Source organism: Rattus norvegicus, chromosome 16, assembly GCF_021556685.1.
Source record: "Rattus norvegicus strain SHRSP/BbbUtx chromosome 16, alternate assembly SHRSP_T2T, whole genome shotgun sequence".
Classification (NCBI taxonomy): Eukaryota; Metazoa; Chordata; class Mammalia; order Rodentia; family Muridae; genus Rattus; species Rattus norvegicus.
Genome location: NC_141549.1, coordinates 79,101,547 through 79,117,306, shown reverse-complemented (window position 1 = coordinate 79,117,306; position 15,760 = coordinate 79,101,547). Strand labels below are relative to the sequence as shown.

Sequence of the window (15,760 nt, the reverse complement as noted above, 5' to 3'; positions counted from 1 at the left end):
AACCCATCTTTCTCCCTTGTTCCACACAGCCACCATAGCTGTCCATCTTCCAACAGGCTTCACTCTTCAAGGCCCTTCAGATACGACTGTCTAACTAACTGTATAGTGGTCTCATGGGAGGTGTCAGCCAGTGAGCACCAACACTCAGCTGTGTTCCCTGCTGTTTTTGTAGTAAGAAGACCGTTGTGTATAGTAAGCATCTTAGTAGTAACAACTGATAGTACATTAGTCACAATTTTTGTTCCTTTGACAAAACTCCCGAGGAAAATGACACGGGGAAGGATATGTTGTGGCCCGATGCATGGTCGACTGGTTCTACTGTCCTGGGACCATGGGTGGACAGAACCTCGTGATTGGGGTGTATACAGCAGAGCAAAGCAGCTTATAGCAGCTGGGAGGCATGGGAGGAGAGGAGAAGCCAGGGCAGGACCTGAGCCAAGGACCCGTCTCAGCCACCCACTTCCTTTACCCTGTGAAGTTTCCAGCACTTCCCAAGGTGGCGTCACCAGCGGGGTCTGAGCTTTCTACACAAGTTTGTGGAGCAGTACACATCCCAGACATGGTGGAGGGATCGTGACCAATGGTAGCACACTGTACTGCCCAGCTGCCCAGCTCTCTCTGTGACCAGACATTTTCATAAAGCGATGAAGCCTCAAACCATAAGACCCTAGCGTTCCCCAACTCCAACCTCATCCGTTGGGCCACAAACTGGGTTTTAGGACTGCGCCTAACTTTGTTTTCAACATGGAATCCCTAACGGGGTAGACAGCCTGGCACAGTCTAGATATCATAGTTAATGTCATAATTAAAATTAAAAATTTACACTCTGCCTTCTAACAATGGGTGTTTGAAGTAGCTCTAGGATTAGAGCTCAGGAGTCTTTGCCGACAGCTGTCCCAGCTCCCTCCAACAGAATGTCTGTCCTGATAGGAGTCTCTTCATTGTGATACAACCTAGTGGGACACTGGACTGCCGAATGGATCAGCCTGGGGCCAGTGTGACTGCATTTCATTTTACTTTTAAAAGTGAGCATCCTGTAAGGGCAAGTGAGACAATGAAGAGCTCTGAAACATTTAAGATGTTTAAACTGTGTTTCGTAAAGCATTCAAAGAGGATCACAGCTGGCACACACCTTTAATCCCAGCACTTGGGAGGCAGAGGCAGGTGGGTCTCTGAGTTCGAGGAGCCTGGTCTACAGAGTGAGTTCCAGGACAGCCAGGGCTACACAGACCAGGGGTGGGGGGTGGCGGGAGTGGATTTTCCTGTGTTGCAACTAGCTATCTTAACTGTCAAGCTGGTTTTTTTTTCTCTAGATTCCATCACCCAACACAAGATCTGTGACTTTAACAACTACCAGTTGCTGCAATGAGACATCTATGGCTGCTGTCCTCAACACTCAAGAAAAACAAGAGAAGGAACCAGCATGCAACTTAAGGCTTGATGTCACATGTTACTTTATATACTGTGGTTTTTATCTTGAGAGGGAGGGACAAAGGGAGGGAGGGAGGGAGGGAGGAAAGGAGAGAGAGAGAGAGAGAGAGAGAGGCTAGAGATTAAATCCAAGGAATTTAAGCAAGCAATGAACCACTGAACTACATCTCCAGCTTTTATCTTTAAAACTCTTTTTATGTAACTTATTCATGACTCATATTATATTCCAGAGACATCTTGGCCAGCATCAGTTGGGTTCTTTATACAATACTAGTAATGATCATGATGAAGAGGTCACAGAACCTTTGTCTCCGAGATACTTTATTCCCAATTATAGGATGGAAATTGATTTAAATTGCTGTGGTCCTAAACAGTCAAGCAACTCCCTAACTCTTCTGGCTTAGACGCTGAGGTCTTTATTACCATGTTGTGTCTAGATAGGGAGGACAATCATGCACAATTAAGATGACATTTATGTCTCTGGAGATGCTTCACAGAGCATTTAAGAAAGACAGGTATGAATGTTCTGTTCACTGACACTACCTGCCTTCTGAGTGGCTGCCTCTCAGCCTCAACTGGCTCCCCTGAGGTTCCCTAAGGAAAGTCAGCTACTGGGGTAGAGCTCTGTCAAAGGTGTCCAACCCCTGGCCCGTGTGTCAGACTTGTTCAAGGGTACCTGTAAATGTAGAGCTGATATAAAATTATAAACAAATCTAAAGCATCATGAGATTTGTGCTTATGTACGTTTCCCCCAACCCGGCAGGGTTGTAACTCAATTGCACAGTTCTTCCAGATGAACTCTCTAGACTGCCACATTGTATTACAATTAAATGCCGTCATCAGGTCGGTCACTCTCCAGTGTGTTGACACGGGTCTCTCAGACTGGCCTGGAGCTTGCACACCTCCTACTGTCCATGTTCCCAGTGTTGACCTGTAGTCATGCGCCACCACATGTCATGCTGCCAAGTCCCAGTGAGCTTGAAGGTTTTGCTCAGATCGTTGTAGTTTTCTGTGTTCGGATTGGTCGCTCATGTCAGTTGCCGCTTCCGACCCAGTAAGTCTCAACTCCACTTCCAAAACCTCGTCATTCCAAGATAAGTAATTGAGTCGTACAGTATGTGACTTTGTGGCATTGGCCTTGTTCCTTGTGTAATTCATGGTCTGATGGTTCATTCATGTCATGTGTGTCAGGACATAATTCCTTTTTGTTGCCAAACAGTATTCTATAGTACGGATGCTCTACAGTCTGCCATTCATCCCATGATCCAAGTGAAGGCATAAAGCCCAAGGGGAAAGCAGTTTATGATGTCATGGTGTTCTGGACGATCCAGCAGTCCAAGCTCCTTAGAAGGAGTGGATCAAATGAAAGTGAGGAAGACCACACTCATCACCCTCCCCATCTTCTGTAGTCAGAATAATTCTGTTTTCCCACACGAATCCATAGCTTAAAGCCATCACTTGAAGCCAAAGTAATGGTGTTAAAAAGTGTGGTTTGGGAGAAATTATCAGCTCATAGAGCCCCAATAAAGAGATTGGTGCCTTATAAAAAAGACCCGAGGGAAGCTTCTCCATCACAGGAAGACACAGTAAGAAGACACCATCTCAGCACCAGGATGCAGGCAGGCCTCCCTGCTGGACATTGAATCTGCCAGTGTCGTGCGCTCCTGGCTTCTTCATAACAAACAGAATACATCCATCAGCACCACAGGCTAACATACTAGACTATGTCAGTAGAAATGGGTTCTAGTCTTTACTCAGTGTTTGGAATTCCTGAGGGAAAACGGATTTACCTTCCCTGTTCCCAAAATGTTCAGTGTAAAGTAGGGGGACTGCCAGCCATACATCCCACCAGCCTTGCAAGGAAGAAAGTTAGGACTGTCTTTCCTCTTGATGGAGCAGAAACTCCAGAGCTGGCTTATATTGACCAACAAGAAATCAGGAGGGGGCTGGGGAGATGGCTCAGTGGTTAAGAGCACTGGCTGCTCTAACAGAGGTCCTGAGTTCAATTCCCAGCAACCACATGGTGGCTCACAGCCATCTGTAATGAGATCTGATGCCCTCTTCTGGTGTCTGAAGACAGCTACAGTGTACTCATATACATAAAATAAATAAATCTTTAAAAAAAATGAGAAGGGGCTGGGAAGATGGTTGAGAGGATGTCACTGACCAATGGGCTCGTGCCGCTGGGGAAACAAGGATCTAGTGGACCCCAGAAGAGTGTAAATCAATGTTCCATTTACTTCCCATGGGAAACAATGATTTCACGTAGTCTCGGGACCGTCCTGCCCAATGTCAGCAGTAATACCAGCCATAGTGGTCTTTACCAGAGCCCTCTGCACACAGACCAGACCAGGACCTCCCCCAGACCCCTGTGAATGAGTTGTTTAAAGCATGCCCTAGGTAACTCATGCACTGGGAACTTTGGAGCCAGGAAGGTGCCAGCACCAGCGTGCATGAGAGAACACCCAGGCCATGAGAGGGACGAAGCATCGTCATGAGAAGCGGAGGAAGATAAGGATGTTCACTGCAAAGCGCTAGGATGAGAGTCAAAGCAAGACAAAAGGGGACACAGTCTCCAAGTTTTACGGTTTCTGTCCTTCTGTACGGTATTATGCCCGTGCAGGCTAACAACTTCCGGTCAGCCTCAAGGGCAAGCTAATGTCCCCTCTTTCTTTGCAAGTGTAAATCCATTAAGAGTTACTTTGTTGCACACAGCAAGTGGTGACTCCGTGCTTCTTATGTGACGTCAGGCAGACCTGGCTGGCTAAATCCTTGATCACCTGACATCAGTCTCTAAGTCCTTCAGTCAGCTCCCACTCCTAGAGCTCAGGGTTACTGAAACTACACCCTCTAATATGTGGTTGATCTTTCTGGTGACCAACCCCACCAGGAATCTGTCTAGGCGTCCCATAAGGAGGCCTCCAGCATGCCTGCGGGGTTCCCCAATTTTCTTTTTGATTTGATTTTTAATACATCCTCCACAGTGAATGTATTAAACTGGTTGAATCACCCATGAATTGTACCAGGATTCCTAATGGTAATGGTTAAATTGGATAGATTTTCATTTTTTCTTAATAATCTTTTGAGATTCTGGAATTCAGACTCCCGTCATACATTGGAATAAATATAAAAGCCTAAAGACATGCATCTCTTATCTCATTGCTCATCACAAACCATTACTAGCTCACGTGAAGACAACAATTCTCACAGTTACCACCAACATGACGAGACTGGATTATGTATCTGTGCATTGTTAGTGGTTTGATAAACGGACACAGTGTCTTGATTTGTGCATGTGGGAATCAGCCTCCTGAACGCTAAACACGCACTCTAACACTACGCTACATCCCCGTCCTTCGACACGATGGCTTGAGGAAGCAATTGGTTGATCACTGTGGAAACAAAGGTATTTATGTCCTAGATCCATGTGGTTTGATTTTAATAAAATCTTCTAAGGAAAGGAAAGCTGTATGTATCCAGTTGCTAACTTCCTGTTACTGTGGTAAAATACCTTGACAAACAGTTTTAGGGAGAAAGGGTATAGTCAAGCATGGCGAGAAGCGAAGACAGCCGAGCCCAAGGCAGCTGGCCACAGGACGTCCCATCCATAATGAGGAGCAGAGACTAGGAGTGCTTACTGCTGCTTCCCCACTTACCACACACACAGTCCAGCCACAGTGGAGAACGTCTGATCCACACAGGCATACCCCTCCATCCAGCTCCCAGGGGACCCTAGATTCTGTCAAGTTGACAACACCATTGTATCAAGAATGTTCACTATAGCAACACTTACCATCAAGCATTGAATATCCTTGGTACAATGAAAAACACTACAGTGGAAGAAATATTTACAATATGAATTAAAACTACAAAATTAATACAGTTCTACTCTAGTCCACCATGCCATGAGTCTGCACAGGACAGTGACATTCTAGGACAACGTCATGGAGAAATGATTTAAGTAAACCAGACTATAATTGGCTTTTATGGTTCTTATTGGTGCTACAATGTCTGTCCAATAATACTTCTAATGATTTCAGAATGTGAAGTTGAGGCCCCTGTGGTCAAGACCAAAGCTCTTGAGCTCAAGGGAGGTGGAAAAGAACTGAAATTAATTATCAGCCGAACTGATTCCCTTTCGAAGCCCTAGGGAGAAGCCATTAACCTGCATTTTTTCTGCGTGAGAGTCTCCCACCCTTGCCCCCTGGACTTTCCTCCCCCATAGTCACATTGAAGTAGCGTCTTCGCCTATTCACCCAACTCTGATTCATTATCCCAGGCTCCCCTCGACCCGTTCTGTTCAATTGAGGGACTATTACATGAACTACCCACATAATCCAGGATATTGTCTTTATTTTAAAGTCAGCTGAGTACGCCACTTTCCCGGATACCTCTGCAGACCACAGTTGCAGGGTCTTGGTCAGGACAGGGGCGTTTTCTGTCAAGTCAATCCCTGTCCCTTCACCTAGTAAAGTCACCATTGCACCTGCCCTGATGTCTGACAGGGTACAAGGTTGGGAGACATACCCTCACGGAAAAGGGAGCCAGGGCTCTGTTATTCTGAGTTATCTCCACCTGAGACAACATGTAAGCGTTCCTAGCACAAATAAGAAAAATGTCTACTACACAGCCCTGAGTCCCAACAGTGGAGACAGTAGACGATGTATTTAATTATTATTATTATCCAGCAATAACTGGATTTAATTAATATCAGGCTGCGCCGAGGTCTACCGTAAAGTATCTGCGGCTGCACAATGTTATGTTCTCTGCTCTCAATGTTGCTTTTCCTCCTAATTTCAAGCTATGAAAGTTTTCCGTGTGCCAAGAAGACATTATCTAGTTTTCTCCCTCTAATATTTGAACTGTTAACTGAAAGACAGTAATTAAAATTATTGACCTGAAACTAAACAAGAGCACACACATACTCCACAGGCTAAACTAATATTTTATTTGGTACGCGTTCCCGGCTTAGGCGTTCCTATTTTCCCAAAGCCTTAAGACCTTCCAGGGCCGAAGTTCCGCCTAGAATTCTAAGATACTGGCAGCTGCAGCTTTATTAATCTGGTTTCAATTTTTTAAGTATTTGGATTCACGGCTTATCTATGGGAACAAATGATTGTTCTATCTCGAAGAGTCCAGAGGGAAGATTTACTGAGAAAGTTAACTTCATATCCCCTTCTGTGGGCCAGCCATCATGACCCAGCCAAAGCTAAGGAGAGAGGACTGGCAGGGAGGAACTTCCTCATGGGCTGGGCCAGCACCCACAGGGGAGATGCGAGGCCTCTATCAGTCAGCAGACCGGGCCAGGAAGAGCTAAAGAAGAGGAGGCTGCCAGACCTCAGGGCTCAACACCAAGAGCACCCTATCAGCAAGAGGGGGCACTCAGCCAGCAATGTGAAACCCAACCATAAAGTTTTTGGGAGCCAGTTAAGGGAGGAAAGAGAAGGACTGTCTGTCCTGAGAGTGTGAAATTGTGGGTGGCAGGAGCAACACAGGGTTCTGACTCAGGAGACCACAAGCCTCATTCCAAAAGCAGACAGGGATGCAGTGTGGGACAGGGCCAGTAGCACAGAAGGAGCTAGAAGACCCAAGACAGATCTCCATTCTCAGGGTGATGAAAAGCTGTCACCTCAGCCCGTGGCCAAAAACTTAGAAGGGACCATACAGCAGCCTTTCACCATGATCAGATCCTACAGAAGAATTTGAATATTTTGAATTCTATCATTTTTCATGAGAAATCCCACCACAGCCCTAGTTAAGGGTGATTGTACTCAGGGCCCACCTTACAATATCCTTTGAGCCCAAATTAGACCTTAGCTCTTAGCATTGTCATGCGCAGGTGTTCTTAACACATGCTTCCTTACAAATATCTAAGGTTGGTTCTCACCAAACCAGCAGGAACATTTACTGAGCACTGTTCTGTATCCCTTACTACGCCAAGCCCCAAAGGTCGGCAGTAGCTAGCACAACACTGCCGTCAGAGGGCTTAATGGCCTCTTACTGTGGCACTGCCCATAGAGTGACAGCCTCGAAGGGATGGTGTGCAGCAAGTTTAACAAAGACCCGGGGAAGGCACAAGCTAGTTCCATAGTGAAAGAGGTGGGTTTAGAAAATGGTTCCAATAGAGATGGGGACCTACATGTTTTTAAAAGAAGCACTGGACTGCAGAGAAACCAGGGTGAAGCTGGGCACCGGGAGTAGCATGACTGGAGAGTCAAGGAGCCTGTGGGAAGGGGTCAGGAAGACACCAAGCTCCCATAGAGTTCGCAGAAGAGGGAAAAGGCAGTAGACCTGCTTTAGGTTGTCTGGTGTGTCAAGGATGGATGTCCACCAGTATGTGAAAATGAAGGAAGCTTTCAGAGCCTTATGGTCTACCACTGAGCGAGCCAGATGGTACCTCTGAATGCTTTTAAAAGAAAAAAAAAAAAAAATCTCAAACGACTAAGGCAGGTGTGACGCCACCTCACTGTAATCTCAGTACTGGAGAAGCTGAAGCAGAAGGATTGATAGCAGTTCGAGGTGAGCCTGGCATGCAGAGTGAGGCGCTGTCCCCAAAAGCCCAAATTAGCGATTGACACAAAGAAACAAGTGGCAAAGGTGTTAGGGAAACCAGTAATAACTGAAGACAGGCAAAGGAGAGGGAGCATAGGAGTTCCCGGGGGAAACAAAGAAAAACAATAACCGAAGACTGTATAACTAAGAATATTTTACTGAATTACCAAAGATTTGAGACTCTACATTTTAAAAATACGTCACATGCCTGGGGAGATCAACTCAAAACAATAAGATTCCTAAGATTTCAAAAGAAAAAGAAAATGTATCCTTGGGCGGTTTTGCTAGCTAGGGCTGCAGAAGCAAAGCATCTACCTGATGAGTTAAATGACAGTAGCCCTCTCGTGTCCTGCAGTTGTTGAGCCTGGAACTGTAAAACCCAGGTGTTGGCTTGGTTTCCGGTGAGCCTCAGAGGTCCTAGGCTTGCAGATGTGGTCTTCTTCCTGAATGTGAAAGCCAGGTGTCCACCTCCTCTTCTCAGGACAACAGTCAAAATGAACTAGGGCTCCACCCTCCTGACCTCCTACATCCCTGAAAACCAACCTTAAAGACCTTGTCTCCAGAATCAATCAAGTTCAACATCTGGACTTCAACGTTGACTTTGGTGTATAACATGAACATGTGTATGTATATATACATATATACAGTTAGTAAACATGCATCATACATAAATCTATAGTAAGAAGCACGTGGCATATAAGAACTAAAATTTTTCATAATGGTGTATACCATAAAGTGAAATAATGTATTTAAGATCTTCAAAAGAACACATGACCTAAATTTTTACACTTAAAAGCTAACTTTTAAGCAAATTGGACATGGCAAACTCCTAACTGAGTAACACAGGGACTGTTACTGCCTTGGGTCTTGGAGGAAGAGTACACTGGGAGGCAAGGTCTAGACAAGCAAGATGAGGAGGAGTCAATGAGGCTGTGGTGGTTAGGTCTGGAAAAAGAGCTATGCAAAGAGAGCTATGCAAAGAGAGCTATGCAAATAGGTAGAGAGAGATAAAAGATGTGCCAAGGGCTGAAAGGAGTGGTAAAGTGGGTGGGAGCTAGAAGCTATAAGAAGCAGTCCGACTACTTCAGAACTGGAGGAAACAGGAAGACTTGGGAATGTACACAGCAATAAAACATTTTCAGTGTTCACAATGGCAGCCATACTGGTGTGATTCTCCCTACTATTCCATACCATGGAATATGCACACACAACAAATTCTTTATTATCTCTTGTATCTGAGAACTAAAATCTCAGAGTATGGAGGAAAGGAAGTCCCAATATGATCAAGAAGACAAGTTTTATAAACTGTAGTTTGAACCAAACTCATGACACATTTACAGCATATGGGCATAAACTATCACACGTGTATATACCAAGAAACACATGTAACACCTAGCTTCGTGCACACACTGAATGTTCCTCAGTACCCAAGTTACGATCCTAAAGCACTATTTCTAAATAAAACTATAGCAAGACTTCTCTATATGGCTAATTTTACATTTGCTAAGAGTTAAGATGAGTTTGGAACATCTTGTCACAACAGACAGAAAGCCATCACAGACTACCGGGTGACAGCTGAGAAGTTCCCAGACCTGCTGAAAGAGACTCCTACCAGGTAAGATGAAGCATTGTGGGCTTTGTGATAACTGTAATATATTCCAGCTCCTTCAGAATATTTCTTGGTAGAGCACTTGTCTAGGATATACAAGAACCAAGGTTCAATCACCCACAAGGGACTGGGGGAGATCCAGTATCAGTGACTGCGGAAATCCCAACAGAAGAATCAGACAGCATGTCTCCAAGAGTCTTGACAAAGGTCTTGAATCTGAATATGATCTCAACACCAGTTTCCAGGGAACACGGAGCCAACAGTGATCCTGACAAATATTTAAAATATCACCCAATGATGACACATCTTCTAGAATCTATATCACACCAAGCAAGATAACGAAAAGTGAATTCATACGTAGCAGTCTTTTAGTCTTTACATATCATCAAAGACAAAATAAAAAAAAACCTGAATTAGGCTGATTGTATTCCTGTAATAGCATGTAACCAGAGAAAATGGATCTCTTCGATGAACTAGGCAATAGTCATAGATCTAGAATTGTTTATCTACTGTTAGTAAATTCTAAACATGAGGTGAACTAGATATTCTCAGATAAATGAAAAATAACTTTTTCCTTGGTATGTGTATACATACGTACACACACATGCAGGCACATATGTACACACATCTATGAGTATGCATAAGCATGCACACTTTTATGTGCATATGGAAGCCGGGCATTGATCTTGGGTGTCTCCCTTAATTGCTCTCCCCGTTACTTTCTTTTTTCTTTTTCTTTTTTTCGGAGCTGGGGACCGAACCCAGGGCCTTGCACTTGCTAGGCAAGCGCTCTACCACTGAGCTAAATCCCCAGCCCCTCCCCTTTACTTTCTGAGAGCTGAACCTGGAGCTCACCTGTCAGCCCATGTGACTGTCCTGCAAGCCCCTGGGGGGATCTACCTGTCTCCACATCATCCGTTTGGAGACATCTCCCCGGAGCCATAAATAACCTTAGTCTGTGAAGTGTAAAGGAATCTAAAGAAATAGGGCATATATCTTTAAAACGTGTAAAGATAAGTGAAGGAGACACAAAAGCACATCAAAGGTTATTCAGCATGGTCCTGAAGCTAGGAAAGACGGGAGATACACTGAGGTTTTTTTCCTGCGAGCACAGGACGATATTGAACCACAAGGAAGACCAAGAGGCTGGTATTTTGATAGTCTCAGTTGGGGGGAAAAGATAATTCTTCAACCTGGAGCATGTGCGTGTGCATGCTTGCCTTCAGCTCTTTCTCTGCTCTAATTTTGGCAAACAACTTGTTTTTACCTCCTGGACAGTGAGCTTCACAAGAGGTTCCTATTTCTCTGGCTCCAGTGAGCAGCCACAAGGCGTCACCATGAATGTTGTGGAATCTTCCGGCGGGCTGGATGCCACAGTTGCTGACAGACCACCTCTAGACTCTCTGAGTAGAGCAGTCTGGAAAACAAACAAACAAACAAACCAAATTATAGTGTGCTATATGAGTTTCTGAGTTAGGCATTTGGAAGTCTACAAGAACCCTATCAAAGCGGGTATTTGGGTTCTGAACTGACCATTATGTAACTTACTATCCATAATAATTGGATAATAATAATAATAAATAATAATGATGATGATGATAATAATAATAATAATAGAGATATAGTAAAGAAAGTTCTAGATGATCCATGTTTTCAAACATACACAGAGCAGACCTAGACCACAGGGTGCTTGGCTAGACTTTGAGACTTTGTCCTGAGCCAACCCCTGGCCTGAGTGAGGGTGCGGGGATGAGGAGTTAATGTGGAGGGGAGGAGGCCCCAAGGCTTCCACCCAGGAGACCTGCCTTATCTAGGCAGCACTACTCTAACCTTTAGAGGGTTCAGGAAAAGGAAGAGGCCAGGGAACAGGGTAGCTGGCTGGCTTGCAGGCCAACCATCCAGAGGGCAGTGAAGGAACCCCAGAGGGTCAAATGCCCATGTACTGGAGGAGGAGGACTGATGACCCATTCAAGCCAGTCCTCTGGTGCGGGAGCCCTGAAGACTGTGGGGTACTGATATTTTCACCTACTCCGTCACTCACCACCTACCCCGGGTTCAAATTCCCGATACAGTATTACATTTTTAGCCTAGTGCTCCTAGTCTCGAGGCTGTTCCCATCTCGGAGGCCACTAGAGTGACAGAATCTGGGGGTCAGGAGGGCGGGAACTAAGAAATGGAATCGGCCACACTGGCTGTGGAGAGAAGGAAAAGCACAAGTAATGGATCTGGGGAAGAATCCGTCTCCCAAAAGGGGAAAGCAGTTCAGGATCCCGTGCCTGAAAGGCAGTGGGTAGGATGTGGGCGAAAAGGCTGTCTGCTAAAGAGCCACAGGCTCTGAGCTCAGGTCTTCTCTATACTCTCCAGGAAGTTCTTATAGTTTTCGACATGCTCGATCGGAAGTGATGAAGACTCCTTTTGTGCCCACCCTCCCCTCCACGGAGGTATGGAGTAACCTATACCTCTGAATTGTGCTGAGTCGCTGACTCTAGGGTGCTCCAGACCTGTGTCTAGGGAGGTTAGCTGCCAGGACACAGTGTCCTCCACAGAAGGTGCCAGCCGATGCCCTCCGCAGAGGCAAAGGAGAAGATTTGTGGGACGGATGTTTGTAACAGTAGGACCAGGCATCCTGCACCGGGTGGCCATTGTGTGTGGCAAATCAACCAACCAAGAAGGCTTCGTGAGCCTCAGGCCTTCTCGGCTCACGCAGCACCAGAGCTGTAGTCCCTGGGGTAGGGACAGGAGAGATGAGCATCCTGCTGCAGAAGAGGACTTGAGGGGAGTGGCTTACTACAGCAGCAGAGCCCAGAGCCGCACCGGGAGCCAGTGCTTTAGTCTGAGCCCCGTCCTCTGTTTATACGAACAGTCCTAGCATTGAGATCTATATAAGCGACTTTCACCCAACTTGCTAATCCCTGTGGAGTCTAAGGTAGTGTAAGCGGCCACCCCAGAGGTTGGCTTCTTCTTTAATTTCAAGGCATCAGTGAGTAAACGAAAGTTGAGTGGAAGCATCTAAGTCTTCCCGAAGCCTCGGTGCCATGCTCAGCTCTGCTTTGGCATCTGTCAGAGGCACAAACGTGTTCTCTGTTACTCCGAAAGGGACAGAGATCCAATGCTTGGCTTCTGCTGGTTTCAGTTATACACCATCATCCATGATCTAAAAATATTGAGAGAAATTTCTAGAAACAACAAGTTTCAAATTCCATACCATTCTAAGCAGTATGCCAGAATCTCCCATAATCCCACTCTGTCCCAACCAGGCAGGAATCATGCTCCTGGTCCAGAGTATCCTCATTGTACACACCTCCTGCCGGTCAGTCACCCAGTAGCTCTCAATGATGAGATCAACTCCTGAGGCAGGATACAGTGCTGTGTTCCCAGAACCCTGTACAGTAGGCTAATGCCATATCGTGTCCCTTGTGTATGTCCTTATCTCACATCCTCATAAGAAGGATGAATACGATGTGTAACTACACTAAAGGAGGAGCGGGTGAGACGCCTCCGTTTGTGAAGGTGCTTACTGCCTCACCTGCTGTCAGTTCCCTTCCTGACACCCACATGGTGAGAGGAGAGAACCAACTCCCACCAGTGGTTCTATGGAAGATCAATAGATGACTCAAGAGCGGTTCTCACTCTCGTACAGTGCTCAGGTTTAGTCCTCCGTACCCAACTGTCAGCTTACAACCATGTGTAATTTCGCTTCCAGAGGATGTGACACCTTCTTTGGGCCTCCATGGGCACCAAGGCATTCATTCACGTGTCAAGGATAAATGCAAGCATTCAAAAACGGATACACATGAGATAAAAACAAGTTCTTTTTTGAGAAAGTTGTTCTCTGACCTGCACACACGCACACACACACACACACACAGATACACACATATACACACACACACATATATATACATACACACATACATACACACACATACACACACATACACATGCACATATACACACACATATACACATACACACATACACATATGCACACATACACAGGCACATACACACATACACACACATACATACACACATACACATGCACATATACACACACACATGCACACATACATACACACACATACACATGCACATATACACACACACATACACACATACATACACACACATAGATTCACACACACATACACACAAACATAGATACACACATATACACATAAAGGTTTTCAAAATATATTTGAGTTCCTATAGCTCACAGCATATTGTTATAAATATTCTAGTTTATCATTAGTCCCTTCTGTGCCCAGTTTACAGATTAGACAACCTTGCGGGTGTGTGTGTACTCTTAAAGGCTGTGTGTGGAGGTTGCAGACTGGTATTGGTCATCCAGTGAGATCTTGGACCTGGAGATAAAGAAGGCAAGAAGGGCATCAATGGGAGAAGCAGCTTTCAGCTCTCTCTTCCTCCCCTCTTCACCCTCCTTGGAAGAAAGGTAACATTTGGATTGAGATCATGCAGCTGTTAGAGAAAGGACACAGCTTTCCCTCCCCGCCATGCTAGGTCCCACACTAACTTTCCCTTTCGAAAGCCATTCAAGAAAACTGGCAAAGCCAGCTTCCCGTCTCAGATCTCAGGTACCCGCCTCGATTTATTCAGGCCTCCTCTTCCGACTTCCCCTGCTGCAGCCCCACCACATTCTGTCTCGGGGCTCTTCCCTGCTCGGGCCTGTTGGGAGAATACAGATCTGTTCCCAGGCCAGAGCCCCATTGCTTGCCCATCCTCGTTAGTGTTCTGAGGCAATAGTTCCCCTGAGGATAGACCGTCTCTTTAGATTAGTACCACCAATGGAAGGATTTGGGGTCTCCATGCTGACAGAGCTAGAGGTCTAGAACAAACACAGGTCTGCTTTCAGGAATGATAAGTCACCCAAAGATTAGTCCCTTCTCAGTGCAGAGGGGAGATTCTGATTCATTTGAGTGGTTCCAAAGTCCATGTTCTTCCCAGAAAGGGCTCTCCGGAGACCAGTTCCTGCCACTCGATCCTCCATGAAACCTGTGTGTAGACTTGGTGTTGCCGCCACCCACCCTTCCCCATCACCCCGGGGATATCTGTGACATGTGCAGAAGGGGAACTGCCTTGGCACCAAAACTACACCCTTAGGAATCCAAGATAGTCCAGCCCCAAGCAGTCCCTGCATCTAGAATGCAATTTCCTTTTCAAAATTCCTACTGAAGTAGCTTGCCAGCGGGCACCAATTAAACCTCAGTCGCTAATAGAGCCTGAGCGGGAGAGGGAGCCGGGCAGATTTAGCCCAATTCGGTACGTTTACTTTTTACCATGTGCCTCGTCTGAAAATGAAATGCTAACTTTGAGGCTGCGTAGAATTAACAAGTAACAAATGCTTACTCTGCCTAACAAGATAAGCTGCCCCCTGGGAACAAACACAATAAATGAATTAAACACAATAGCTGCATACTTTAAATGAAATAAACAAAAGTTTTCCAAGCCACAAATAGAGGCAAATGAATGGTAATAGAGAGTAGACGTGAGAAAAGTTAAAGTCGTGTCAAGGACTCTGCGTCCCATCTAAATCGGATTGGGCTAATACAATCATAGGTGCAGGAACAGAGGGGGTGGGGTGTGCAGTGGGGGAACTGTGCAGGTCCACAGCGGGAGCTCCTCAGCCTGGTAGGAACATTGCCCCTGTGTTTATTACATTCCCTCCTAATAAAGCCCCGGCCCAGCCACACGGCCAGAGACAGGACCAGCAGAGTTCTCAGAATTCCACGGTTAATGTGGTCAACCAGAAACACTTTAGCAAATACAGTGCACCAAGAAGAGGATCCTCCGAGATTAACAGCCGTCAGCTTCATCAGAACAGCTGTAACCCCACTCTCATGAATCTCCCAAGATTGGACTTGTCAGTTGTCGGAGAAAGGAGTAGGGAGTTTTAGGACCCCCATCTGAGATTCCTTTCTGCACTTCCCAGACATTTGTATGAAATTTTGTCCCAATCACACCTGCCCTCGTGCTCTCTGGGTGCTGGCGTGTACAGGCTGTGGAAGGGTAACTGAAGGAGGAGGTCCATCTCTGCACCCCATGGTTATCCGTCGTTATCCATGTTGGGACTTCGTGGTACCACAGCTGCTTTGGGACCACCCACAATCCTGTAAGTAATCCCTCACTCATGCTGTGTAAATAAGCCCA

At 45.8% G+C, this 15,760-nt stretch overlaps 2 protein-coding genes across 4 annotated transcripts in view; one reads left to right on the top strand and one right to left on the bottom strand.

Annotated features, from left to right (window-relative positions):
* Mcph1 (microcephalin 1) overlaps nucleotides 1-4,896 on the top strand; it is a 205,690-nt gene extending 200,794 nt beyond the window's left edge. For 3 of the 4 annotated variants that reach the window (XM_087588472.1, XM_087588475.1, XM_087588473.1), the window contains exon 14: nucleotides 1,314-4,570. In XM_087588472.1, coding sequence (XP_087444598.1) covers nucleotides 1,314-1,369 — 56 coding nt within the window. In that variant the 3' untranslated portion in view covers nucleotides 1,370-4,570. 4 annotated transcript variants of the gene reach the window in all.
* Nucleotides 1-15,760, bottom strand: part of Erich1 (glutamate-rich 1) — a gene marked incomplete at its 5' end in the record, with an annotated part of 52,793,804 nt that overhangs the window by 4,547,057 nt on the left and 48,230,987 nt on the right.